This window comes from Eulemur rufifrons, chromosome 23 (genome assembly GCF_041146395.1).
Source record: "Eulemur rufifrons isolate Redbay chromosome 23, OSU_ERuf_1, whole genome shotgun sequence".
NCBI classification, from domain to species: Eukaryota; Metazoa; Chordata; class Mammalia; order Primates; family Lemuridae; genus Eulemur; species Eulemur rufifrons.
Window position 1 is genome coordinate 10761852 of NC_091005.1, and position 26074 is coordinate 10787925.

Sequence of the window (26074 nt, forward strand, 5' to 3'; positions counted from 1 at the left end):
TTCCCACCAAAATCAAATTAGCCAATGCTGATCATGGAATGTTCTGGGCTGGCCACTCATAGTGGAGAGAAGAGTGAGGGCCCCCTCAGTAGCCCAGCCTCAGCTGAGAGGTGTTGAGTCTGCCTGAGTGTGCCTCCCTTATCCCCACGCCTAGCAAACCGACCCTTGGAATCTCTGAAGTCTTCCCCCTGCCCCCACCTCAGCTGGTTCCCACCCCCTCAGGAGGGAGCAAGGCGGAAAGACCAGCTGTGGAGCCAGACCCGGGGTTCTTGCTTGGCTGTGAGACCCAGGGCTGGGTGTGCTCCCTTGGGCAGCCTCAGTTTCCCTTTCTGTACAGTGGGGTGATTGAACCCCCAATCAGCTGGGCAATGCCACACCCCAGTACAGAAGGAGGATCTGGATAGCAGGGTCTGGAAGGGGTTTGTGTCTCCTCCTGCTCCTTGAACTCCCACCTAGCCCTCCCCCCCGCCCCCCCCCCCACTCGCTCCCTTGTCCCAGCTGGCTAGATTCAAGTCCAAACATAGGACAGTCAGGCCACACACTAGGAGGGGGCGGTGAGACCCCATCCTTCAACTTCAGAAACCTTCCTGCTCCTGAAGCCCTCAGAGGGAGGACAGACACAGTCAACAGCCCTGATATATCAGGAAATAGTCTTTATTACAAAAATCTCTTTGTAAACAAATACCCAGGACACTGAACAGCCTCCCTCCCGGGCACGCACACTCCAGGCGTGGAGAAAGGCAGCGTCCTCTCCCCACACACGGGCCACCCTCCGGCTGGGCTCAGGCTGCCGCTGGGGACGCACATGAGCCTGCACAGGCATCTCTGCGGGCCCAGCCCTCACTGGCCACTGGGAGCCGCCTCCCCGGGCAGCACTGTCTGTCCGTGACCATGAAGTGGGGGACGCCCGGCTGGCAGCTCCGAGGGGCCCAGAGTCTGAACCAGCCCCAAAGCACTTAGGGCAGTTGGCTGGGCCAGCCCACCAACCTGCCCATCCGTCTGCCCACCACGGTGAGAGCCCACAGGGCCTAGAGAACCGAAAGGTCGTGGCAGGACTTGGACTTGGCTCGAAAGGCCATCTTGCGGCTGTTGCGTGCTACAATGCGGCCCAGGAAGCGCTTCGCTTTTTTGCCAAGGCTTTCTCGCCGTCGGGTACCCGCCTGCCGTCTCGCATTGGCCTCTTTGCTGTCCCTTCGCAGGCGTATCTGGCGCACGACACCCTCAAACAGAGCTTGGACATTGTGGTGCAGCGCCGCCGACGTCTCAATGAACTTGCAGTCAAAGACCACAGCGCAGGCCCGGCCCTCTGGCATGGGTGGGGACAGACACACACCAGTAAACAAAGGGTGGGTAAGAGAGAAGCCTACTCAAACCCTGGCCACCCCACGGGCAGCTGCCACTCAGGAATCTGCAGGGTCCTCCCAGAAACACAGACCCCAGCTCCTGGGGTCCCAGGCACTGCTGGGTCACCCAACAGGCAGAGCATGCCTGTGTTTAAGGAGCTCCCCAAAAGGTAAATCTCCCACAAAAGGAGATTCATTTATTGAAATAATTTGAAGTCTGATATTGAAATGAAGTACTGCAGTCAGTCTAGAATCCAGGCTCTGACCTCCCAGCCTGGTTCCCTGCACTCTTTGCTACCCACTCACCCCCACCAGCCAGGCCAGGGCCAAAGGGGCAGGAGAGGAGGGCCCTGAGCTACCCCTGCCAGTGGATTTGGTTCTCTCCCCAGCCCTCTCGGGCCTTTGGGAGCCTTGTGGGCAGGCAGCAGCTCTCCCCCCTCCACTGCCCTCCAAGTTTTCTTCCTGAACATTTTTAGGCCTTGATGATCCCCAGGGACTCAAGCTGGGCCAAGGCTGCCTGGACCACAGCCCAGCCAGGCTCTCCTCCCTTCCCAGCCCGCTGCCCACTCACCATCCACGGAGACCTCACGAGAACGCACCAGGTCACTCTTGTTGCCCACGAGAATGATGGGCACATCATCTGTCTGCCGTGCACGCCGCAGCTGAACCCGCAGCTCGGAGGCCTTCTCGAAGCTGCCCTTGTCTGTCACTGAGTACACGATGACGTATGCATCCCCCATGGCCATGCAGTGACCAGGCAGCCAGCGGCTCCCGTCCTGGGGAACACACACACACATTTACCAAACAGTCCTCATGCCCCTGCCACAAGCCTGTCACTCCCAGCAGGCCCCTGCTCACCCCGCCCACCCCTACACAGGGTCTCATCCTACCTGCTCCCAAATGTCATAGACCATGAGCGATGCCTCTTCTCCATCCACCATGATGGCGCGATCATACGTGTGCCCTAGGCAAGGAGGCCAGTAGCCAGGTTACAGGCTTGCTGTTAAAAGTCCCCACGGCCAGGTTTCCTGTTCTGGCCACACCCTCTAGCTCCCCAGAGCCTCCCCCCACCCTTGCAGATGGCTACTATGTAGCAGCTGAAGTGACAGGGCAGGGAAGTGGAGGATGGGGGGCATAGCATGCCTGACCTCCACCTACATGCTCCCCTAGCTAGCAATGTCCTAGGATGGCTACTCCAGCGCCCCCTAACCTCCTCCTGCTGCCTGGGCCCCCAGCTGGCTCTGACCACAGTGGCTATCAAAATAGTGACTATCATACCCCTTGGGGGCCTTGGAAACCGAAGGCTCTTCCAGAAACTCCCTCTGGTTATGCTCCTGCCAGCCTTGGCAGGGAAGGATGTCCTGTCCCCAGCCCACTGAGTAGTCATATCTGTGCCCTGGGCCCTCTATTCTGGGCACTTCTTCCCCTACCAGTCTTCTCTCTTAGTTTCCGCTTCTATGAAATAGGTAGGTAGAGGCGTGATTCTGAAAGTGCCTTTAGAAACCCGTGGTATTTGCCTTTCAGGGCAGGTCTCCAGCCCCAGAGCTCCCAGTCCTGACCCTGGGATCGCCCCATCCCTGATTAGCCCCATGCCCTCACCTGTGGCCTCTGCTTCAGGCCCGTCGTCTACACCAGCGAAGATGCGCGCCAGAGCGCTCTTGCCCACGCCGGGCGCCCCCAGCAGCAGCACCTTGTAAACGCTGTCGTCTGAGTCGCTATCCGCTGAGCTGAGCGAGTCCGAGGAGCTCTGGGGCCAGTCCGGCCTCGGACCCTGGGTCCCGGTCCCGGCCCCGGCCGCGGCCGCTGCCAGGGCGCCCGGAGCCAGCGCCGCCTGCAGGTCGCGCTCGTCCACCGGCATGCTCCGGCGGTGCAGCGGGGGCGCCGGGCCCCAGGGGGTGCTGCCCCGACGGCGCTCGCGCTCCCGGCCCCCGCCGCGGCTCCCGCCCGCTCCGCTGCCGCCGCCGTTCAGGGTCATCGCGTCCGAAGCCGTCTGGGGAACCAGGAACCCGGGTGGCCGTGTAAGCCGCGAGGGAGACGGGACCCGGGGCGACCTACCCATCCGGAGTCAGGCAACATGCTCGCCCGAGGACCTGACGAGCCCACTCCCAGCCGTGAGGTCCTGGCGCCCTAACCCGGGACCCATCCGGGCCTGGCCCAGCCGCCTGCAACCCAGACGGTGCGTTCACCCCGCCCCACTCCACCAGGACACTCACCCACTCGCACACAGGCACGGTCAGGACTAGGATCCGGGCTCGGATACGATCTACTCGCAGACCCGGACTATCGCAACCTCGCTGCCGCTGCAGCCGCCGCCTTCTCAGCCCGCGCTGGGTCCCGGCTCCAGAACCACGTATTTAAGCCTCTGCCCGCCCCCGCTCCCGCCCCCACTGCTGCGGGGGCTGACGTGTCCGTCCCCCGGCCCCGGGGAATCCCCCGCCCTCCTCCGGGACTGTCACACCCCCCGAGACCCCGCCCCCTGTAGCTGTCTGGGAGTAGAGGGGCTGAAATTGGGGGGGATCTGCCTGAGTGCCAGCGGCAAAAGAAAAAAATTTTTTTTTAAAGAATTGGGGGACTTGAGGGAGGAGTGTGTGGAGGGGAGTGGCGTGATAGGGACGCGGGCGCGGGGTAAACCAGACCAGCCGAGTGCAGCAGCTCCCTTCTAGGGAAGAATTAGGTCTGGCCCTTTAAGAGTGGATTCTCCCTTCCCTCTCCCCCAGTCCAGCAAGTAGACTAGTTAGGAACTGGACGGAGATTCAGCCTTCTCTGCCCATGACACCCACGGCCCACAGACCCACATCTGAGCTAGAAGTGAAGGGTCCTAAATGGTACACTAAGTCCTTCCCACTCTCCTCCCTGTCCTGGAGTTGAAGATTCTTCCCAATGAGCCTACCCTTCAGGGAAGATTGGTGTCAGCCCATGAGCCCCTGGGGGCCTGTAGGGGGCTGCAGAGGGGGGATGGGAGGCCCTGTGTGCTGCAGGTGGAGGTGCGCGCTGGAATCCTAGGGAGGAAACACCCAGAGAAGGGAAAGGATGAACTCAGTCTCCACCCAACCTCCCAGCCTCACCAAGCAGCTGCCTGCGACTCTGCTAAAAATAGCTGCCCCTGGCCCTGGCCCTGGTCATTCGGCTCCTGGGCTGGAGGTTGCCCAGAGGTGGGGAAATCCAGGCCCCCACCCGGCAGCAGGTGCCAACAGGAGCCACTTCGGTCCTCAGGGTCTGCCTCATTCCCTCTGGCCCCAGCTCAGGCCAGCTGTTAGGGCACATCCAGGGCCTCGAGGTTCAGATTCCCACCCGGGAGGGGCATAAAATGGAGAGTGTCGTCAAGGGGTGGGGAGAGTCTTAGCCACCCCTTGGTGCCACCACTGCTCAGAGCTCACCCGCTCAACCTCAGACCTAGAATGGGGGCCAGGCACACAGAGGGAAGGAGATGAAACGGGAGGCTAGGTTTCTTGTCCTGGCTCTGCCTCCAGCCTACTGGGTCTGGCCTCTCTCCGAGTCTCAGGGTGCCCAGCTATAAACTGGGCATCATGACCTATTCTCCCCTTGCTCAGCTCTGCGGTGAGGGGTTGGGGGTAGACAGGCTGTGTATTTTGTGACAGGGACGTGCTATCAGACTCTGACGTTTGGTTGTGACAAGTGTGGTGGGGGTGGGAAGGCACCCATTCCGGGCTCAGGTGATATCACAGATGAATGGACCCTGACGGGCTGTCTTAGGTTGTCATGGAGACCTGGGCCAGGCTCTCTGGCTGCTGCATCAGTTTCCTTGGCAACACCTAAGAAAGCCTTGGACTGAGGAAGGCCTGCCTAAGGTTAGTGGGTTCATGCAGAGTCCTCTTGTTCTTGAGGTCCCCAAAGTAGGCAAGAGCTGGGCTGAGGGGTGCTCTGCCCATTTGTGTCATTCCCATGGTCCTGGGGGATCTTGGAGGCCTGGGGAGCTCCACACTGGCCCTGGCTTCCTGGACAAGGTCCAGTGGGATGAGGGAGTTATGGGCAGAGCCTCCTGTCAGAGGACAGAACGAGCCAGCATGTCACTTGCCATCAGGAATCCTGCCCCCGCCCCCACTGTGCCACTGGAAAGAGGCCCTAGGTATCTGGCAGAGGGTGGGGTGGGAGGTAGCTGTGGCCCTTCCCAGCAGGGGGCCATGCAAGGAAACAGGGCTGGGTTTCCCCCCTGGTAATCTGAGCTCTTGACCTCAGTCATGTTTCTTCATTGCCAAGGGAACTGTATCCACAAAGGGCCACTCAGGCCCCAGGCATTCCAGTGGCTGCCTCAACAGGCCAGAGACACTCACCACAAGCCTAGGTATGGCCAGGGGCTCCAGGGCCCAACACCAGGACATGACCTTTAGATACCCCCACTCCCACTGTGTGGTCCTCCCAGGCTGCTGGGAGGCTGCTGCATGGCTGCCCAGGAGGAACAAACTGAGACTGGATCCACCCCTAGGACAGTCTGGGCTTCAAATCCCTGCTCTGCCCCCTGCTAGCTGTTTTCCCTCCGTCCATGTATCTCCGCTGAGCCTGTTTCCTCCTGTGTAGAGTAGGGATAATGTCTTCCAGGGGATTGTTGTGACACAAATAACATGAAATGCAGAGGCAAAGGAATTGGCTCAAGCTGGTACACAGTAATATCTCAACAAGAACATTTTTACCATCATTCTTGGTGGGACGGGGCAGCTTGAGTGCATCGGTGGGCCCTCTCCTGCGTCTGCTCAGGAGTGGGGCACATACCTCCCCCCTGTCCTCCATACCTGTCTCCTCCCTGTGGGACCCTGCACCCCCCATCCCCACCCCAGGTAACAAAATGTTGCAAAGGGAACTTGGCTGAGCTTCAGTGTCCCCACCCCTCCTCACACCACTGCCCCCAGGCCCCAGGGCCTCTGCTCTGTTCTAAAGTTCCATTCATTCATTCATTCCACTGACCTGTACCAAGTACCTACTGTGTGCCAGGCCCTTGTGCTGGGGCAGGAAGATGGGTGAAAATAGACATAGCTGAGCATGTTCATGTGTCATCTAATCCCTGCGTCAATCACATTTAGTTGATTTGTTGTTCCCATTTTGTTGACATGGTAACTGAGGCCTGAGGAGTCACAGGCCTCAAACAGCAGAGCCAGACATACCTGGTGGAGGGTTTTAGGCGCCTCAAACTTCACCACCTCCCTGTACCCCTGTGTCCTCAGGCAGCAGCCAGAGTTCCAGAAAGTTCCCTGGGCACTGCCCCAGTATGCACAGATGGTGTCCCTGCAGGCAGCCAGGAGCCAGGCACTGATGAGTCAAGACTGACAAGGGGTCTGATATGTCAGCTGTGGCATGAGCAGTTTGGTGTCCCTTACCCACTGTGAACTGGCTGCCAGGAAGGCCAGATGAATGACTCAGTGACACCTGCCTCCCCTCTGACCCCCTCCAGCACCTCCAGCTGAACACAGGCACCATGGCCACCTCAGACAGATGGGGACTGTCAGGGCAGAGGTCCACAAATGGTGAGGCCTACAGCTCAGGAAGGCTCCCTGGGGCCTGATTGGTCACCTGCCTCTCTGGTGCCCTCAGCTTCATCGGTGGAGATGGGGGATACAATGCCTGGACGATCACCTGAGATAGACCCAGACCCATTTTAAACCCCCGCAGAGCAGTCCCAAGTGATTGCTGTGACCATGCCCACATCACAGATGAAGAGCAACGTGGGCCGATGGCTTCACCTCTCTGATCTTGGGAAGCCAGATCCAGAGCCTCCTCTTGGTCATTAGTAACAAAGCCCCTCCCCACTCTCTCCTAGGTGTGAGCTGGAATAGCAATGGGGGAAGGTGAGGGGGGTTGGGAGTGGGCATAGGCCCTTCTATGGAGGCAACAGCGCCTCCTGCCAGCTGGGCAGCACCTGCCAAGGTTCAAGGTTGCTTCTTTCCTCCCTGGCTGGACGTCTTGAGAAGTAAGAGTTGATTCTCGGGATCCATGGGGGATTGGTTCCAGGACCCCCCACAGATCCTCAAATCCAGGAATGCTCAAGCCCTAACATGGTGCAGTATTTGTGCATAACCTATGTACCTCCTCCCACATGCCTTAAATCATCTCTAGATTACTTATAATACCTAATACAATGGAAATGCTATGGAAATAGCTGTTACACTGTGTTGTTTAGGGAGTGACAAGAAAGCCTGTCACGTCCAGCGCAGACACAACCATCGCAGGTCTGACTACCTTCCCATCCACTGTTGGTTGTATCCAGGGATGTCGAACCCATGAATATGGAGGGCCGACTGGATTCTAGAAGCCCGTCTCCTCATCTAAAGATTGAGGATAAAAGAGAATAGCGACTGCTGCAGAGGGCTGGATGGAGAACGATCAACTAGCCAGTAAGGGTAACGCCTGTGGCCTAGTGCCCACTCTCAGGACAGGCTCGATGTTGTCAGTAGGCCCTGAGGAACGGAAATGCCAAGTGCCCAGGCTTGTCCACCAAGAGGAGGACTCTTGAAGTCTCTGCATACAATCACATCCAAGCCTCAACAGGGTTGGGGTGGGCTTCCCATTTGTCCTCAGAGAATGAGACTGAGGCAGGGAATCCCCCCGGGAAAGGGCTCCTATTGGCTGAGCCAAGGTCTAAGCCCTATGGTCTGACCAAGTGCACCCTGGGCACAGGGCCAGGGGGAGGCAGAGGCCCCAGACATGAGCCTATCACTTCATGGTGCTGGACTTCCCTCTTACCCAGCGCCTGGGTGATATATGCCTCTGGGAGGGCTGATGGAGAGGGTGCCTCAGGTTCCCTTGAACAGAGAAATCTGATGTTACTGCCCTGATTAGGGGACCAGACCGAGCATCACTAACAGTGGGGCAAGCTGGCGTCACATACCTACTGGTGGGTTTATAGGATACATACAATGCTCCTGGGCAGAATTTTCATCAAAAAACTCCAACTCAAACTCATCTAGGCCTTTAGACCAACTCCTAGTTTTCAGGGAACACAGCAGGCAAAGGAACAAATCAGACTGGGACTGGGACTTCTCCAGGACAACTCTCCCAAACTTTAAAAAAAATTCAGTGAAAAATTCAATGTCAAGAAAGACAAAGATAGGATGAAGGACAGACAATTCTAGAAGAGGCTCAACAGAGATAATAACTAAATGCAATACATAAACCTAAATTGGAACCTACTTTAAAAAAAAAACAGTGAATGACATTTTGGAGAAATTCATATATGAATTTCTGGCTATTACATGGTGTTGAGGAATTGCTCATTTTCTGGCCAGATAAAAGTACTATGGTTATACAGACTTACTCTTACATAGACGGAGGAGGCAGTAACTAAAAGCAAAGGGTTGGCCCTGTGTGGTGTAATCCTGTAATCCTGGCACTCTGGGAGGGTGAGGCAGGAGGATCACTTGAGCTCGTAAGTTCAAAACCAGCCTGAGCAAGAGCGAGACCCTGTCTCTACTAAAAAATTGGCCAGATGTTGTGGCGTGTGCCTACAGTTCCAGCTACTTGGGAGGCTGAGGCAAGAGAATCACTTGAGCCCAGGAGTTTGAGGTTGCTGTGAGCTATGATGATGTCACTGTACTACTCTACCCAGGGCAACAGAGCGAGACTGTTTCAAAAAAAAAAAAAAAAGAAGCAAAGGATCATGTCTCTTACATATATGTGTGTGTATGTGTGTATATATTTATATATATATTTTATTGATTGAGTGATTGAGACAAGGTTTCACTCTGTTCCCTGGGCTAGAGTACAGTGGCATCATCATAGCTCACTGCAACCTCCAACTTCTAGGCACAAGCCATCCCCTGCCTCCACCTCCTAAGTAGCTGGAACTACAAGCACGCACCACCACGACCAGCTAATTTTTATTATTTTTTGTAGAGGGGGGTCTCACTAAGTTGCCCAGGCTGGTCTTGAACTCCTGGCCTCAAGCAATCCTCCTGCCTTGGCTTCCCAAAGTGCTAGGATTACAGGCACGAGCCACAGTGTCCAGCCCTCCCAGATATATTTATATTTAATATACACACACATAAATAAGGCTAGTGTTGCAACGTGTCAATAACTGTTCGATCAAATGATGGTGGTGGATATACAGGTATATTCAGAGTCAGGCATGGTGACATACACCTGTAATCTCAGCTACTTGGGAGGTTGAGGTGGGAGGATCACTTGAGCCCAGGTGTTTGAGACCAGCCTGGACAACATAATGAGACCTCATCTCAAAAAATATATAGTGGAGCTGGGCGTAGTCCAGCTAAAAAAAATTAGCTGGATGTAGTGGCGCATGCCTGTAGTCCCAGCTACTCAAGAGGCTGAGGCAGGAGGATTGCTTGAGCCCAGGAGTTCAAGGCTGCAGCAAGCTATGACTGCGTCACTACAGTCCAGCCTGGGAGACAGAGCAAGACCCTGTCTCTAAAACAAATACATAAATAATTTTTAAAAATACAGGTACATTAATACACTACTCTTTCCATTTTTATTTTGTTGTAATTTGGGAAAGTTGTGAGTATACCACCCTGCATAGGTACTCACTACCACCACCTCCTTCCCAAACCCCAAGTGATTCCACCAAGATGAAAGACGCTAAGGCGTGCTGGGAAATGAATATAAATTAAGTTTATTATTAATACAAAACGTTAGTTTCTCATTGTCAGTGATTCAAGAAAACAAGACCATGAGCCAGGATACCGGTGTGCAAGCTGGGGGCCCAAAGCCAGACTCAGGAGCGGGCTGACAGGCACTGATTCACAACCTCCAGGAGGTGGGTGTTCTCCAGGGCAGCTGCCACCCGCTCCTTATCTGCAAGCTGCTTGTTCACTGGGTGGGAAGGAGGGAGTGGGAAAGGCAGGGTCAAAGCCAGGCTTTGGCCAGGATGCTAGCCAGCTAGCCAGCCTCACCTCCGAGCCTTTGTGTAGACTATGTCCCCACCAAGGCCCTCCTGTCACCTCCTTCCCAGGACCCAAGCCTTGATCAGGCTACCTCAATCACCTGAGCCACACCTGTCCTGCCTTCTTGGGACCCCTTCCCCTGGCTGCTCATGCCTGCCTCCTGTACTGCTGAAGCCTAACACACTCTGGTCCTGTGTAATTAGTTGGCGAGGGTGGGGGGAGCTCGGGAGGGGAGGACATGCTAAGCACAGGAGACTCAAGTCAGGCCACCTTCACTGAGGAGGCGATGGCAATTTCACTCACCCAGTCCCCCATCCCCAATCTTGCCCCACAAACCAGTGTGGCAAGGGGGAAACCTCAGACGGCTTCCGGCCCCAGGCCAACACCCTCACCATCAGCCCACACTTACCTGCATGCTCCGAGGCATGGGTTCCTGGTGTAATGTGCACATCCATCTGGGAGGGAGATAACAGACCATGAGCACCCACCCACCTTCCCACCCTTTTGCCCCATCCCCCCAGACCCTCAGGCACCTCCTCCAGCTGGTCTTTTCTCCTAATTATGCCTTGGACTCTGGCCCCTCCATTACACTCCAAACCCACCCATAGTAACTGCAACTCTACCCAAACAACTGGCCAATTGATGCTGATGTAAAGGCCTGCCTGTGCTCCGTCCCTGGGCCAAACCCATCTACAGCTCCCTACTGCCCTTCCTGCATGCTCCTCACTGCTTTTCTGCACTTTCCATTTCTGATCTTTCTTCTTCTTGTCACATCGACTTGGAACATTTTCTCCCAGTTTCTTCTCTGCCACTTCCAGGCTGCACTCCGACATCCTCTCCATGTTCATGTTCTCCCTGTCCCCCTCCTGAGGAGCAGAATTTCACACCTGTCCCACCCACCCAAGCTCAGCTCCAACTGACCTTGAAACGCTGGGGAAGAGAACGAAGAAGTTTGACCTTGATGGACAGGCCAATAAGGGTGGCCATGCTGCAGTGCGGAATGGTGGGCGTGAAGGCCACAGCCACTGTGCTCTCGGGGTCGCTAACCTGGTTGTGGGAGGGAGATGTCAGGGGTCACGGCCACTCCCACACCAGAGCCCTCTTCTTAGGTTGTTGCTTTGGGCCAGTCGTCTAACCTCTATGGGCCTCAGTTTGATCATCCTTAAAATGGGCACAACAATCCTCCTTCCCAAAGATACCCCAAGGTGTCCATGAGCTGAGAAAACGCCCACTCCTGGTGTACAGCTGAACCTTTCTGACTCTCGCTCCCCTTGGACGCTGGGAGTGACTCACCTGAACCCGGACTTGCTCTACTACGTTCAATTCCTCTAGCGTCAGTGGATGCTCCGGGTCATTGATGGAGCGAATGAGATGTGGCAAGTGAAGGAAAAGCCACAATGCGCCTTTGCTCACTCAGGACCCTCCGCCAAGAACGCCCGGCCCGGATACCGCTCCACCGCCTGTCAGACATCACTTCTGCCCCGTGCCCCGAGCCCCGCGAACCCGCCCGCGCCCAGCAGCAGCGGATATCGAAAATCTCACGTGCGTCGATGCTGTCGGGAACCTGCTCATCCTCCTCGCCCGCAGTCACAGGCCGCTCCCCAGAGCGCTCGTAGATGAGGGGGTTGGCGTTCTCCAGGAGGCCGCCCCCTACCCCGCCGCCGCCCACCATCGCGGAACCGCTGCCCACCATACTCAGCAGGCACTTCCGCTCCCGCAAGCGCCCTTCCGGGAACGGGACGGAGGGCGTGGCGCGACGACGGGGCAGCGCGAGGGACACGCGGGGCTGTGGGGACTTGTCCTGCGGTTTGAGGGAAGCGGTGACCTCGGCGTGCTGGCTACTCCGACCGGGGAAAATGCTAATCGCTCAAGAAAAGGCGCAGAGAAGGGACGTGGGCAGCGCTGGGTCCTGCGAGCCTGTAGGGGGCCGGAACGCAGAGGCCAAGGCCGGTTCTCAGGGGCCGCTAAAGGCCGTCCGAGGAGATCCCCGCACCACTTCCTCCGGGAAGTCAGGCTGGTGCCGTACCGTGCCCAGGCCGGTTGCCCCTGGCCTGGCAGGGTTCCCAGTGTTTCCGAATCTCCCGGCGACACTCCTGCCTCCCCCGCTGCGCCATAGGCCTGGGGGTGCCGAGAAGCAGCGCTCAGACCTGCAGACGCTTGTTAAGTGTTTGTCAAGTGAATAAATGACAATGAAAAACTGACAGCTTGAAAGCTATGGGGGTGGGATGGGGCCCTTAGGGAGTGCCACAGTCAGCTGTGCATTTCAAAAGAAGGGCCCTGACTGAGTGGGCAGGGGCCCGCAGAGGCCCTCACACCGTGGACTGTAAGGGGATGACGGACCGTGAAGGGGGACCCAGTAAATTGAGAGGCCATGAAAGCAAGGAAGAGCGTCCAGGATGAAGGGCACAGTCGCACCTCCCTGCCTTCGCTCAAGCCCTTCTCTTCACCCAGATGGAAAGTCTGTGGGGATGCGGATCGTCACCTGCTCAGAGAAGCCCTCCTCTAGTCACAGCTTATTGCTCCCTGTTCTCCATCCCCCAACACCCTAGTCGGACCTGTGACTACAAGTCAGGGAAGGTAGCGACTCCAGGTCTGAGCAGAGGGTTCCTGGTGTCGCAGAAGCTGGGGCAGGGGGAAGAGGCCATGCCTGCGCCTGCTTGCCACTGGCTCCCCATGCGACCTAGACGGCACAGTCTCACTCTAGTGCCAGGCCCATCTTTCCTGGCCCAGGCCAGCGCACCCCGCCTACGCCCTGCCCAGTCCAAACTCCAGGCCTGGGGGAGGCACTACTCATCCGCGGCTGCACAGACCCGGGCAGCCTCTCGGTGAAAAGCATCATTACTTCTAGCAGCGCAAAAAGGACCTGCGAGTGGACTATGCGGCCAGATCGACTGAGCGCTGTGGCCTGTGGGCTCCTTCTTCTCCTTGTCGTGGGCCAGGGTGAGGCTCCTTCGGAAAGAGCACAGGGACCTAGGTTAGATCTGCCTAATTCTGTGCAGGCAGAACCTGAGATGGGGAGGGAAGGTGCCTGGAAGGTAGGAGCTGGTGGAGAGGAGATAGCGGGAACCACGGGCCTCACCCAACACCTCCCCGCTGCCCAGGGTGGCCCCCTGAGAAGCAGTGAGGGTTGAGGCTGCCCTACACAACGATGAGGGGCTCTGAGGAGGCCCGGACGGGCCGGCTGGGTCAGCAGCCTCGGGATGAGGGGAATTCAGTAGCTTTCCCTCCCGTTTGTGGCCAGAGCTGGTGCTGCCAGTGGGTAATAGCGCCAACAGTAATACTTGCCAGCCACGGTTTGGCTTTGAGTGTGTCGCGTCCTTGGCCAGGGATTTGTCCTGACCCGATCCAAAGGGGCCCCAGGCAAGCTCCTGGGCCTCAGGAGAATACAGAAGCCCACGGGTGCCTCATCCTAAAGCCAATCTAGGAGGCTGTAATGTCCCTCTCACCCCATGCATGCTGCCCTGGCGGAGGGCACAACATGGCCTCCAGGGCAAAGGTGATGGCACTTTGTGCCTGCCAGGCTTTTCCAGAGGGGCAGGTCAGTGGCCTTTGGTCCTTTCACCCAAACATATTCTAAGTGTGGGATCTGATTCTCCCTCCCCTTTCCCAATCTAATCTGCCCAGGGGGAGTCCACACTCACTCCTTCCCCATGGCCCAATCCCAAAGGACTTCCTCTCTTATCTGCCAGGTTCTGGAGGTTACCAGAACCTTCCAGGCAGGAAGACATGCCCAGCCTCACAGATGGCTCCCTTTTAAAATATTATTTTGGGTTGGACCCATGTCCAGAAAGAATGATTGACAAGCCATAAGAATATGGGAGGTGGGTCCCGCCAGTCTAGGCTCCTCCACAGGGGCCATCAAGGTCCCCAGGGCCTTATGCACAGGGCCCAGCAGCTTACCCAAGAGTGGATGTGTGCACTTGTCCTTGCTTTTCACCTCAATGGTCACAAACTCACCCACTTTCTCATGCCAGGCGTTTCCACTTCCTGACATAGGGGGTGACCTCCTCACACCCCTACATGGTAGAGCTTCCTTGTATCATTCAATGGAAGGGCTTCTCTTCAAGCAGGAAGTTTCCTTGATGTAATCCGTCTCTAATCAGGGACATTTCAGCAGGTTTTGTCGTTTGCTGGAAGAAACATCAGGCATCACTGGCTGGTGGCCACAGTGAGTTAGGTGGACAGACAGCCCATTGGGCAAGGAATTGTGTGTAGACAGCATGTTACTGGGGAGAGGAGTGGGCCTTTTGACTTGGAAAGACATTGCTAAATTGCCCTCTTTGGTGCCTGTGAGTGGCAGCTGACCCTGGCCTCATCCACACCTGGGGACATCAAACATGGTGATCTCTTAGGTGTAGGGTAGCATTAGCTCCCTGAGGCCGTCTTTGTTTTTTTGCGGAACTGGGCTCAGATTTCCCAAATTCTGCAGAGGCAGACCTGAGACTGCAGGAAGGGAGGAAGGTGCCAGGGAGGTGGGAGCTGGTGGAGATAACAGCAGCGGGAGAACCTCCCTGTGTCCTGAGGCACAGAGAGGGTCAGGGCTGCTTGAGGGCTGCACAGCACTGAGGGGTGAACCTGTCTAAGGTAGAGAGAATAGTGTAACAAATCCAGTGTGCCCATAATCCACCTTCAACATTGAAGAAGACTTGGACAACTAAGTTTTATCTGAGCTGCCACCTGTCCCTTGCACCATTATTTGAAGCAAAGCCCAGACATCATATTATCTGTAAATTTCTCATTCTGTGCCACTAAAAGAAGAGGAGTGTATGTGTGTGTGTATGTGTGTGTGTATTTCCACAATACCATAAGTTCTCAGTGTAATCAAATATCTAGTCAAAGGTACTTATTTACTATAATTTCATAAATGATATTTATACAGGGATTATTTTTTATTTTTCATTGTTTTGTTTGTTTTTGAGATGAGTTCTCACTCTGTTGCCCAGACTAGTCTCAAATTCTTAGGCTCAAGCAATCCTCCTGCCTCAGTCTCTCAAGTAGCTGAAGAATTATAGGCATGCGCCACTGGGCCCGGCTATACATACAAGCTTTTTTTTTTTTTTTTTTTTTTTCTTTGAGACAGAGTCTCACTGTGTTGCCCAGGCTAGAGTGCCGTGATGTCAGCCTAGCTCACAGCAACCTCAAACTCCTGGGCTCAAGCAATCCTCCTGCCTCAGCCTCCCGAGTAGCTGGGACTTCAGGCACGCGCCACCATGCCCGGCTAATTTTTTCTATATATTTTTAGTTGTCCAGCTAATTTCTTTCTATGTTTTAGTAGAGACGAGGGTCTCGCTCTTGCTCAGGCTGGTCTCAAACTTCTGAGCTCAAACAATCCGCCTGCCCCAGCCTCCCAGAGTGCTAGGATTACAGGCGTGAGCACCGCGCCCGGCCTATACAGGCTTTTTAAAAAAAAAAAAAAGGAAAAAAGAAATCGGGATTCAGATATGGTCTATACTTTGCAAACTGGTAGATGTATTTCTTTTTTTATAACAGCTTTGAGATATAATTCACAGACCACACAATTTACCCGCTTGAAGTGTACATTTCAATGGTTTTTAGTATATTTACAGAGTTCACCACGTCCATTCTTCTATCTCCCCAACCTCAAACCCCAACCTCAGCCCTAGGCAACCACCAGTCTGCTTTTTGTCTCTATGGATGTGCTAGTCTGGAATCATACTATGTGTGGTCCTTTGTGATTGGCTTCTGTCATTAAGCTTGGTGTTTTCAAGGTGTGTCCATGTTGTAGCGTGTATCAGAACATTCCTTTTTTTTGATGAATAATATTCCATCATGTAGAAATGTCACATTTTATTGATCCATTCATCAGTTCAGGGACACTTGGATAGCCACTTTTTGGCTATTATAAATAATCCTGCCAGGAACATTAGTGCACAAGTTTCTGTGTGGATCTATGTTTTCAACCCTCTTGGGTTTATACCTGGGAGTGGAATTGCTGAGTCACAGGGCGGCTCTATGTTTAATCATCTGAAGAGCCGCCACCCTGTTTTCCAAAGCAGCTGTGCACTTTACCTTCCCACTGGCAACGTATGAAGGTTCCACTTTTCCCACACTGGAAAAAACTCATTGTGTTTGTTTCTTGAGCCTCTTTCAATCTTTAGATATTCCCTCTGCCTCTCTTTTATTTTTCTTTCTAATTCTGTTGTCTTGAAGAAACCAGTTGTTTGTTCTGGAGAGGAACCCATCGTTTGGGTTTTGCTGATCACATCCCAGTGGTGTCTTTTTTTTTTTTCCTAGATATCCTGAAACAAAAGAGGAGTGGTGTCTTTTAACTATTCCTCTGTCCCCTGTAAACCCTGTAAGCTTGTATTTATATTGTATAGGCGTAATCAGATTCAGGTTTTAGGTTTTGCTTTGTTTTGATTTGTTGGCAAGACTACTTTTTTTTTTTTTTAAAGATCTGATCTCATAGCAAGACTACCTCATATGTGGTGCTGTGTACTTCCAATAGAAAATATATAATGTCTGATTGTTTTGTGTTTTGTGACAAAATAAGTGGTTGATGTCACAGTCAGATTTCAACATGCATGACGTCTCTTACCATGAATGAGGTGAACATCTCATTAGTTTAAGAGCCATTTATTTGTATTGATTATTCTAAACATGTTCTTACACCAGTTTTTTCTACTACGTGGCTGGCATATTTCTTATTATTTGTAGAAACTATCTATTAAGAATGTTGGCCGGGCGGGGTGGCTCACGCCTGTAATCCTAGCACTCTGGGAGGCCAAGGCAGGAGGATCGCTCGAGGTCAGGAGTTTGACACCAGCCTGAGCAAGAGTGAGACCCCGTCTCTACTAAAAATAGAAAGAAATGATTTGGACAGCTAAATATATATATATATATAAATACACACATAAAATTATCTGGGCATGGTGGCGCATGCCTGTAGTCCCAGCTACTCGGGAGGCTGAGGCCGGAGGATCACTCAAGCCCAGGAGTTGGAGGTTGCTGTGAGCTAGGCTGACGCCACGGCACTCACTCTAGCCTGGGCAACAGAGTGAGACTCTGTCTCAAAAAAAAAAAAAAAAAAAAAAAAAGAATGTTGCCTTTCTCCACTAGGTGACTTTCAATCCCCACCCTCCCCTGGCGACCCCACAGCAGGCAGGCTGTGCTTTGTACGTCCTCATCACAGCTGCACCTCTCCCGTAGCTCTTCTCACCTAGATCACTCCTTATTCGGAGGAGCTTTCTGTATGTCATTTCTTGCCACCTGGACCATGAGGTCCCTGAGGACAGGAACCTTTCCTGTTGGATTCCCACAGTAGGAGTACTGCCTCAGCTGACCTGGCACACAGTTCGTTGAAAGGACACTCTTGCCCCATGAAGTGCATGTGACCATTTGTTTGCAGCTCCTAGGGCTGAATGATGGTGGCAAGCCCCAAGGAGCCTCAGTGAGCCTGGTGGGATAGGCTGGGGACATGCCCAGGAAGGTGGGGGTCGGGGGGCGTGTTACAGGCAGGATGTTTGTAAAGCCAGTGTTTGGGGATCAGGGTCCCCTGAGCTGAGCTGAGGATGGCAAGGAGGTGACAATACCAACAGTCTGGGAGGGCAGCTGATCGGGCAGACCTAACCCTGGTGTCTGTCTCTCTGCCCACAGGTCAGGACTCTGCCAGCCCCATCCGAACCACACGCACCGGGCAGGTGCGCGGAAGCCTCGTCCACGTGCGGGGCACTGACGTGGGGGTCCACACCTTCTTGGGAATTCCCTTTGCCAAGCCACCTCTGGGACTGCTGCGGTTTGCACCTCCTGAACCCCCCGAATCTTGGAGTGGTGTGAGAGATGGCACCTCCCACCCGGCCATGTAAGTTCTCCCAGAGTCCAGGGAACTCCAGGCCCTGGGGTGGGGTGGGGTGGGGGTAGTCTGAGCTCGGCGAGGCTGCAGTTGTCACTTCACCAAAACCTACAGCCAGTTTTCTCTGTGAGTGTTGGGGGTTCCCACTTGTGTTAGTTCAATAAGCATACTGAGGCTCGAGAGGGTGGAACAACTTTCCCAGACTCCAGGCTCAGGGCTTGGCGCTCCCAGGGCATTAGCTCCAGGTGCTGAAGGGAGGAGCAGAGACACATGTCTCCCAGATTCTAGTTATGCCAGGTGTTCTCTGCCACCAGTCGGAGGCGTCTCTGGGAGAGGGTCGAGTTGGTTCTATGACCCTTTTAGGAGCCCCTGACTCTAGTAAGCAGATACTGTAGACCCCTGAGGAGGGCAGCAGTGGTGGCTCCCTGGGGACCCCCACTCTCCACAGTCACTGTGTCAACCGACAGGGCTAGGTGCCACTGGCCATGGGACACATGTGTGTTCTTACAACTGGAGACTATGCGGGAGTGATGAGGTTCCCGGATGAGGGACATCCCACTGCCCTTCTCGTGAGAAATTAACATTCATTCATTCTTGAGGCACATGTATGTGGACTGCTCCCCTGTTCCAGATCTGAGTGGGTATAGGGATACGGTGGTGAATGTCAACACATGCACGCATACAGCCAATGGTTGTCACAGAGACCCCTAAGAGTCAAGGTTTCCCAGCCTCAGGAGGTGTGATATCCAAAGCCCTCAACAACCCTGAGAGCCAGGCACAGTGGCCTGTGCCTGTAGTCCCAGCTACTTAGGGACTGAGATGGGAGGATCCCTCGAGCCCAGGAGTTTGACACTAGCCTGGGCAACACAGCGAGACTCTATCTCTCTAAAAAACAAAAATAAAAATAAAATTTAAAAAACAAACTTGAGGGCCGGGTGTGGTGGCTCACACCTGTAATCCTAGCACTCTGGGAGGCCAAGGCAAAAGGATTGCTTGAGCTCAGGAGTTCGAGACCAGCCTGAGCAAGAGCGAGACCCCGTCTCTACTAAAAATAGAAAAATTAGCTGGGCATGGTGGTGCGTGCCTGTAGTCCCAGCTACCCGGGAGGCTGAGGCAGGAAGATTGCTTGAGCCCAGGAGTTTGAGGTTGCTGTGAGCTAGGCTGATGCCACGGCACTCTAGCCCAGGCAAGAGAGTGAGACTGTCTCAAAAAAAAAAAAAAAAAAAAACAAAAACACAAAAAACAAAACAAAACAAAAAAAACCTTGAGGCCTCCTTGGAAGTTCAAGCTCCATCCCAGCTTTCCCAGAGCCTTTGCCCTGTAACTTGGTGGGAAGAGACTTTAGAGGAGGATGTGTGATCAGGGGATCGGGGAGAAGGGGGCTGATGGTGGCTGGGAGCAAATCTGGACCCAGGGTCTGGTTTCAGCCACAGCACAGCCCGTGAACTGACTGTCTGCCACTGCCACCAGGTGTCTGCAGGACTTCACTTTAATAGATAAAGAGTTTCTGTACCTGTTCAGTGTGACTGCGCCTTCCATCCCCATGTCCGAGGACTGTCTGTACCTCAGCATCTACACACCTGCCCATGCCCATGAGGGCTCTCACCTGCCTGTGAGTGTCAGGCCACAGTCAGCTGGGGGGTGGGGGGACTTTTCTTCTGCAGCAAGACTAGAAAGGACAGTATCAGGTGGGGCCACGCTGCAGTGTGGACCTGGGGCACAGGGTCACAGAGCTCTGGCTGCTCCTAGAGGCCAAAGGCTGTGCCTGGGATGGACCCAGGACTCACTCAATGAACCCACGCCCGGCAGACCCACTCAGGTGCCTCAGGGCTGCACTTTGAGGTCACAAAAGACCCGGCCTTGGATGATGTGTTGGGCCTATGAGAATGGAGGACATTTTTGATTAATGTTCATGTGGGACAATCAGGGAGACACCTCTTTTGTTTCCACCTCAGTGAGGGTTCTGCGAGTAGCGGAGCCATGCTTTGAAACATAAGTTTGGGAGGCCTGGTCTTGGGTCCCTCCCCCGTGGCCCAGGTCATAGGTCTTGCTGCAGTTCTGTCTGTGTGGGGAGGTGGACAAAGCAGTGGTTGGTCTGCAGCAGCCCTGGCGGGGCGTGGGCTGGGAGGCAGCCACGTGGTGTCTGCCTTGGTTTCCACAGGTGATGGTGTGGATCCACGGTGGAGGGCTGGTGGTGGGCATGGCTTCCATGTATGATGGCTCCACGCTGGCAGCCTTCGAGGACGTGGTGGTGGTCACTATCCAGTACCGCCTGGGTGTCCTGGGCTTCTTCAGGTGAGACTGGGGCTGGGCTGGGCCATGAAGGCTGAGTGGAGCCAGGACAGTCCTGTGATCCCTGTCCCTGCCACTTCCCAGCACTGGAGACAAGCACGCAACCGGCAACTGGGGCTACCTGGACCAAGTCGCCGCTCTACGCTGGGTCCAGCAGAATATCGCCCACTTTGGAGGCAACCCAGACCGTGTCACCATTTTTGGCGAGTCTGCAGGTGGCACAAGTGTGTCCTCACATGTTCTGTCCCCCATGGCCCAAGGACTCTTCCATGGTGCCATCATGGAGAGTGGTGTGGCCCTGCTGCCTAGTCTCATTGCCAGCTCATCTGATATGGTTTCCAGGGTGAGTGCCCTCAGCCGTGGAAGCCCAGACCTGCTGCCCTGTCACCTCCCTCTGAGAGCCTCTGTCTGTTAGACCGACAGAGCAAGGACCATCGGGGTGCCTCAGGAACTGCCACCTACCCGGGGATTCCTGAGGGGCTCAATGGTCAGAACCACACAGCTCTGCCACTACAGAGGCTGGGTACATTCTGTGGCCTGCAAAGCTGCCACCCAGGGGGGTCCCCATCGTGGGCAGAGCCATCGAGGAAGTTGGAACAATTTCAAAACTGCAGGAATCCACACACAATACCCTGTGAGATTTGGGGTGCCCTTGCCCCCAGCCAGGGTCTTGGGCAAATTCCTTTCCCCTACCTGGAAGGATGAGCCAGCTCCTGCCCGGTGCCTTTACAGATGGTGGCCAACCTGTCTGCCTGTGACAGGGTTGACTCCAAGGCCCTGGTGGACTGCCTGCGAGGCAAGAGCGAAGAGGAGATTCTGGCTATTAACAAGGTCGGACTAAATGGATGCGGGTGTGGACGAAAGGGCAGGTGGGGTATGGGGCAGGCGGCTGGGTGTCCTCGTACTGCCTGGGCACGTTCCCTCATCTCCATGCCCTGGTGTCCACATAGCCCTGGGTGAAATGGAGGCCAGGGTGAGCTGACCTGGCGCAAGATCTCCCAGGCGGACGTGAGCATCCTGGGATGGGCCAGGACGGGGCAGAAGGCACTCAGAGGCCATCAGAAAATGTCTGGGAGGCGACCTGGCTCCCTGACCTTACACGCCCCCTCAGGCCTTCCAGATCATCCCCGGCGTGGTGGATGGGGCCTTCCTGCCCAGGCACCCCCAGGAGCTGCTGGCCTCTGCCGACTTCCAGCCTGTCCCCAGCATCATTGGCATCAACAATGATGAGTACGGCTGGCTAATCCCCAAGGTGAGGCCCAATCTATGCCCACGGAGCCCCATCTACTGCAGGGGGAGGGCTCAGGGCTTAGTATCTCCAGGCCCATCCCACCTCCCTGCTGACGACTCTCCCCCACCACCCAGTTCATGGGCGTCTATGACACCCAGAGGAAAATGGACAGAGAGGCCTGGCAGGATGTTCTCCAGGAAACGTTCAAAGTGATGGTGAGGTCCTGGGGTCCTGTCCCAATGGAGAGGGGCTCCTCTCCTGCCAAACAGTGACCCCCATGAGCAAAAGCCGGGGTATGTGTGTGCTGGGGGCGGGGGGGTCACCTCAGAGCTTGGCCCTTTGCCCCCATTCCCTGTTCCATCCCATGGCCCATCTCCCCAACCCTAAGGCTGCTGCTTCCCTGCCGCTGGCAGCCGGCCTAACCTGCCCCTTCCTGATCCACCTGGGGTAGATGTTGCCTCATGAGCTTGGTGACCTGTTGATGGAGGAGTACATGGGGGACACCAAGGACCCCCAGACCCTCCAAGCCCAGTTCAAGGAGCTGATGGCAGACTCCATCTTCGTGATCCCTGCACTCCAAGTAGCACATTCTCAGCGTGAGTATTTTTGTACCTAAGGCCTGACTGGCCAGTGGGCAGCTCAGAGTGGGGTCCTAGGTCTGTTGGTGTCCACAGCCCCACCCACATCTTTCTTGGGCCCCTGGGAACCAGGCACTTGATGTAAATCCTCATGGCTAGTCTAAGAGACAGACATTCTCCATTTTACAGGTGAGAAAATGAAATTACTGATCTTCAGTAACTCACCCAAGACCACCCAGCTAGGAAGTCCAAGGCCATGATTTAACCCAGCCCTTCCCACCGCCCCTGCTCCAGCCCGAGGCTCCCCACCCCATTGTCCAGATTCTAGCCAGCTTCGGACCTGGGTGTCTTGTCACCATGAGTGACACAGGAAAGCTCCAAGTGGGGGGCTGCCATGTCACAGCCTGTCCACCCCCGTAGGTTCCCGTGGCCCTGTCTACTTCTATGAGTTCCAGCATCGGCCCAGCTTCTTCAAGGACACCAAGCCACCACACGTGAAGGCAGACCACCTCGATGAGGTTTTCTTTGTTTTCGGAACCTCATTCTGGGGCAAACACAGTGAGTCTTTCTCCTTCCCCAGGAGGTGGGATGGGACCTGGGCTGGGTCCCTGAGGGGTGACTGCCCTCACTGTACCAATGAGGAAACCAAGGCTCAGAGAGAGGACGGGATGAGGTGTCCTAGATCTTACAGCTCCAAAGGCTGAGCCAGGATTAGAATCCAAGACTCCTTAGACTGCAGCCTGTGCTCCCCCACCTCTCCCCACCCCGAGATGGGTGTCTGGCATGGGTGCAGGGCTGGGAGGGGTGTTCCAAAGGCATATTTGTTTCTTAAATGACTCCCAGTGTGAGAAGGAAGAACAGGCATTCTGGGCCAGCAGCAAGCCCAGAGTCGAGTCAGCCAGAGGCTGGGATGAGGAGAAAGAGCGCGGGAAAGGCGAGGGCCTAGCTCCGAGGGCGGTGGGGGAGGGGCAGAGAAGCAGGCCTGGGGGTGCCAGGGACAGCTGCACCTGGACGGTGAGTGTGGGGCATGACCCAGCAGCTGGACTGGGGTTGGCCCTGACCTGGACACGTGTCCTCGTCCTCTTTGCAGTTGAAGTCACCGAGGAGGAGGAGCTTCTGAGCAGGAAGATGATGAAGTACTGGGCCAACTTTGCTCGAAATGGGTGAGATGGCGCCCCCACCTCCACTCCCCGGGGGTGGGGATCACCTGTCTAGCACTCACCTTGTCCACGGGGAGCTTAGTAGCATACACGTGTCCCTAATCACATGATGGCCTCTCCCTCAGCTCCAGGACCCACTCATACGGCAGGGGGTTCATAGGTGCAGGACACCCCTTCCATCCCCACCCCCACCTGGAGGTTGGGCACCAGGGCTGAGTTCCCACCAGGGTCTGTCTGGAGGGGCAAAACAGACCAGGGTGCCCTGCTCCCATGCGGAGCTGACACTAGTGGGGGGTAGTTTCTTTCCTGTATCTAGAAACCTCCCCCTCATTCCACAGGCCCACCTGGCCTGCTTGGCTGCCTTGCCTGAGCCAGCAGGGAGTCAGGTCTGGGCTGGGCAGGGCTTGGAGTGACCCGAGCACTCCCTGGTGGGAGCGCATGTCTGCAGGGACCCCAACGGCGAGGGTCTGCCCCACTGGCCCGTGTTCGACCAGGAGGAGCAGTACCTGCAGCTGGACATACAGCCTGCAGTGGGCCGGGCCCTGAAGGCCCACAGGCTCCAGTTCTGGACGAAGACCCTGCCCCAGAAGATGCAGGAGCGAGCGGCGGCTGAGGAGAAGCACACGGAGCTGTAGCTCCTGTGTCGGGGAGCGAGGGGGTGGGCGCCGGTGCGGTGAGGTCTGCCTCGTGTGCCCACACACAGCCACCGAGGAGCCAGCAGTTGATTCCGTCCCTCACACAGCCATTCATTCATTCTTCCATGTGTCCACTCAGGAAACATTTATTAAGAACCTACTGCGTGATGTTAGTTGTCAAGCCAGCCACGGGTCCTCTCCTTTTAGACATAGTCAATGAATCCCCCACAAAGCAGTGCATGGGCAAAGCCTCGTGGAAGCCCACCCTCCCCAGCGCTCCACTGGGCTCTGGGCCCCATCCTCCCCTCCTCACCTCCACCTTCTCCCCACCCACCCTCTCCTGCGAGCCCCCAGGCCTGCCCCACTTGGAGGGAGGTGCTTTGGGGAATGGTGCCCACACCTGGGTGTCAAAAGCCGATGTCCACCTCTCCACAAGCCTCGTGTTCGCATATCCCTAAGTGGCCAATAGAAAACCTAAACACCAGAAGCCCTAATGTCTTGGTCCTTTCAAGCTGCTATAACAGAAATACTATACACTGGGTGCCTTATAAATGACAGAAATTTGTTGCTTACATTTCTGGAAGTCGAGGATCAAGGTGCCAGCAGATCTGGTGTCTGATGAGGGCTTGTTCTCTGGTTCATACATGGCACCTTCTCACTGTGTCCTCCCCTCGTGGAAGGGGCGAACAAGCTCCCTCAGGCCTCTTTTATAAGGGCACTGATCCCCTCACCTCCTAACGTCCCATCTCTTAAACCATCACATTGGGGATTAGGTTTCAGCCTGGGAATTTTGAGGGGACACAAATGTTCACACCACAGCACCTAGAGCTCCTGGATCTCAGCCACTGAGGTTACCAACCTCTGGAAATGTAAAACTTCCTGTCCCTACCTATTGTCCCCCTAGACTAAATGTCATCCATCATTGAAATGTAAAGCAGCCTACCCACTCCCCTAACTGTGTCTCGCAGAGGTGACTGACCCTATTTTTGTGAGAAGTGTGGCTGTGCTTGTCCATGCCCCTATACCTCTACTTCTGACCTACTTTCCCTCTCAGGCCACCAGTTCTCTCAGGGGGAAATTCCTCCTTTCCATCCACTGCATTTAAGCCCAACGGCAGGGCCTCGTGAAGTCTGGAGTGAAAAATGAAGAGTCCCGCGTTACCCACTCTGGCCACCAGGTGGCAGCCAAGGACACCATTACACTAGGGCTACCTTGAATTCAGAGAGGGAAGAGATTTTCCTTTTAGTGACCACTGACTGGGGCATAATGCTTCCACTGAATCCTAAAAGCACTTATTGAGCACTTCCTGCATGCACGACATGCCTCTGTTTTTCACTTCTGCAGATGCACAGTATATTTTCCCAAAGTGGGTTTCCAGGACTATTTTTTTAGGCTTCTGATAGTCATTTTTTAACAGCTTTTCTATGGAATGATTTACAATTCCCCCTTTTTAGGCACACAGTTTGACAACTTTGAGTAAGGGTCTAAGACATACAACCACCACCACGTCAAATTTGAGAATGTTTCTATCACCCCAGAAAGTTCCCTTCTGCTCCTTTGCAGTCAGTCCTTGTCCTGATCCTGATCCCAGGCAACCACCAAATTGCTTTCTGTTGCTGGTTTGCCTTTTCGAGAATAACCTATAAATGGAATCATTTGTGACTGGCTTCCGTCACTTAGCATCATGTTTTTGAGATTTAACCTGTAGTTCTTCCTTTTTCTGGCTGAGTAGTATTCCATGTATGGATATAGCCCATTTTATCCATGTGCCAGTGGATCCACATTTGCGTGATTTCCATTTTGTGGCTACTTTTAATAAAGCTGCAGTGAACATTTGCAGACAAGTCTTGGTGTGGACATACGCTTTCATTTCTGTGGGGGTGGATGCCTGAGAGCGGAACCGCTAGGTCATGTGACCAGTATGTTTAGCTTTTAAAGAAAATGCCCAGCTGTCTCCCTAAACGACTATATTGTTTTTGCATCCCCACCCGCCCCAGCCATCTGTGAGGGTTGCACTTGCTCCATGTCCTCACCAACACTTGGCCTTTGGGGTCTTAAATCTGATTATTTTTAATGGGTGTGTAGTGGTGTTTCCTTGCAGTTGGTTCCCTGGATGTTTAGCCTCTGCTTCCATCTTTCTCTCACTCTGTCTGTCTGTCTCTGTATATATATG

At 54.9% G+C, this 26074-nt stretch overlaps 3 protein-coding genes across 4 annotated transcripts; 1 reads left to right on the plus strand and 2 right to left on the minus strand.

Moving 5' to 3' along the window:
• Positions 1–638: 638 nt before the first annotated feature.
• RRAD (RRAD, Ras related glycolysis inhibitor and calcium channel regulator) lies at positions 639–3581 on the minus strand. Its single transcript, XM_069456450.1, has 5 exons — positions 3557–3581; positions 2943–3333; positions 2234–2307; positions 1915–2119; positions 639–1306 (listed from the first exon to the last, which is right to left on the minus strand). The coding sequence occupies exons 2-5, from the start codon at positions 3316–3318 to the stop codon at positions 1029–1031; spliced, it is 933 nt and encodes a 310-aa protein (XP_069312551.1). The 5' UTR covers positions 3319–3333; positions 3557–3581; the 3' UTR covers positions 639–1028.
• A 6321-nt stretch (positions 3582–9902) lies between these two features.
• CIAO2B (cytosolic iron-sulfur assembly component 2B) lies at positions 9903–12929 on the minus strand. The gene is made up of 5 exons (XM_069456266.1): positions 11723–12929; positions 11486–11565; positions 11114–11239; positions 10602–10647; positions 9903–10121 (listed from the first exon to the last, which is right to left on the minus strand). Exons 1-5 carry the CDS (start codon positions 11883–11885, stop codon positions 10024–10026), a joined length of 513 nt encoding a protein of 170 aa, XP_069312367.1. The 5' UTR covers positions 11886–12929; the 3' UTR covers positions 9903–10023.
• A 40-nt stretch (positions 12930–12969) lies between these two features.
• LOC138373716 (cocaine esterase-like) lies at positions 12970–25758 on the plus strand. Of its 2 annotated transcripts, none has more exons than XM_069456260.1 (12): positions 12970–13132; positions 17810–18014; positions 19476–19617; positions 20167–20300; positions 20382–20640; positions 21030–21128; positions 21409–21549; positions 21663–21743; positions 21980–22124; positions 22527–22664; positions 23197–23269; positions 23715–25758. In XM_069456260.1, the coding sequence occupies exons 1-12, from the start codon at positions 13069–13071 to the stop codon at positions 23899–23901; spliced, it is 1668 nt and encodes a 555-aa protein (XP_069312361.1). In that variant the 5' UTR covers positions 12970–13068; the 3' UTR covers positions 23902–25758. The 2 variants fall into 2 exon arrangements, with proteins under 2 accessions (XP_069312361.1, XP_069312363.1); XM_069456262.1 differs by having other exon boundaries at positions 22527–22615; positions 23196–23269.
• Positions 25759–26074: the final 316 nt, after the last annotated feature.

Coding starts and splice junctions, on each gene's coding strand:
- RRAD (XM_069456450.1), bottom strand. CDS start 3,318: ATGACCCTGAACGGCGGCGGCAGCGGAGCGGGCGGGAGCCGCGGCGGG. Junction 2,120..2,233: donor TCTATGACATTTGGGAGCAG/GTAGGATGAGAC, acceptor TGTGTTCCCCAG/GACGGGAGCCGCTGGCTGCC. Junction 1,307..1,914: donor TCGTGAGGTCTCCGTGGATG/GTGAGTGGGCAG, acceptor CACCCATGCCAG/AGGGCCGGGCCTGCGCTGTG.
- CIAO2B (XM_069456266.1), bottom strand. CDS start 11,885: ATGGTGGGCAGCGGTTCCGCGATGGTGGGCGGCGGCGGGGTAGGGGGC. Junction 11,240..11,485: donor TAGAGCAAGTCCGGGTTCAG/GTGAGTCACTCC, acceptor TCCCACAACCAG/GTTAGCGACCCCGAGAGCAC. Junction 10,122..10,601: donor CCATGCCTCGGAGCATGCAG/GTAAGTGTGGGC, acceptor CTTCCCACCCAG/TGAACAAGCAGCTTGCAGAT.
- LOC138373716 (XM_069456260.1), top strand. CDS start 13,069: ATGCGGCCAGATCGACTGAGCGCTGTGGCCTGTGGGCTCCTTCTTCTC. Junction 19,618..20,166: donor ATGAGGGCTCTCACCTGCCT/GTGAGTGTCAGG, acceptor TGGTTTCCACAG/GTGATGGTGTGGATCCACGG. Junction 21,129..21,408: donor AGATTCTGGCTATTAACAAG/GTCGGACTAAAT, acceptor ACGCCCCCTCAG/GCCTTCCAGATCATCCCCGG.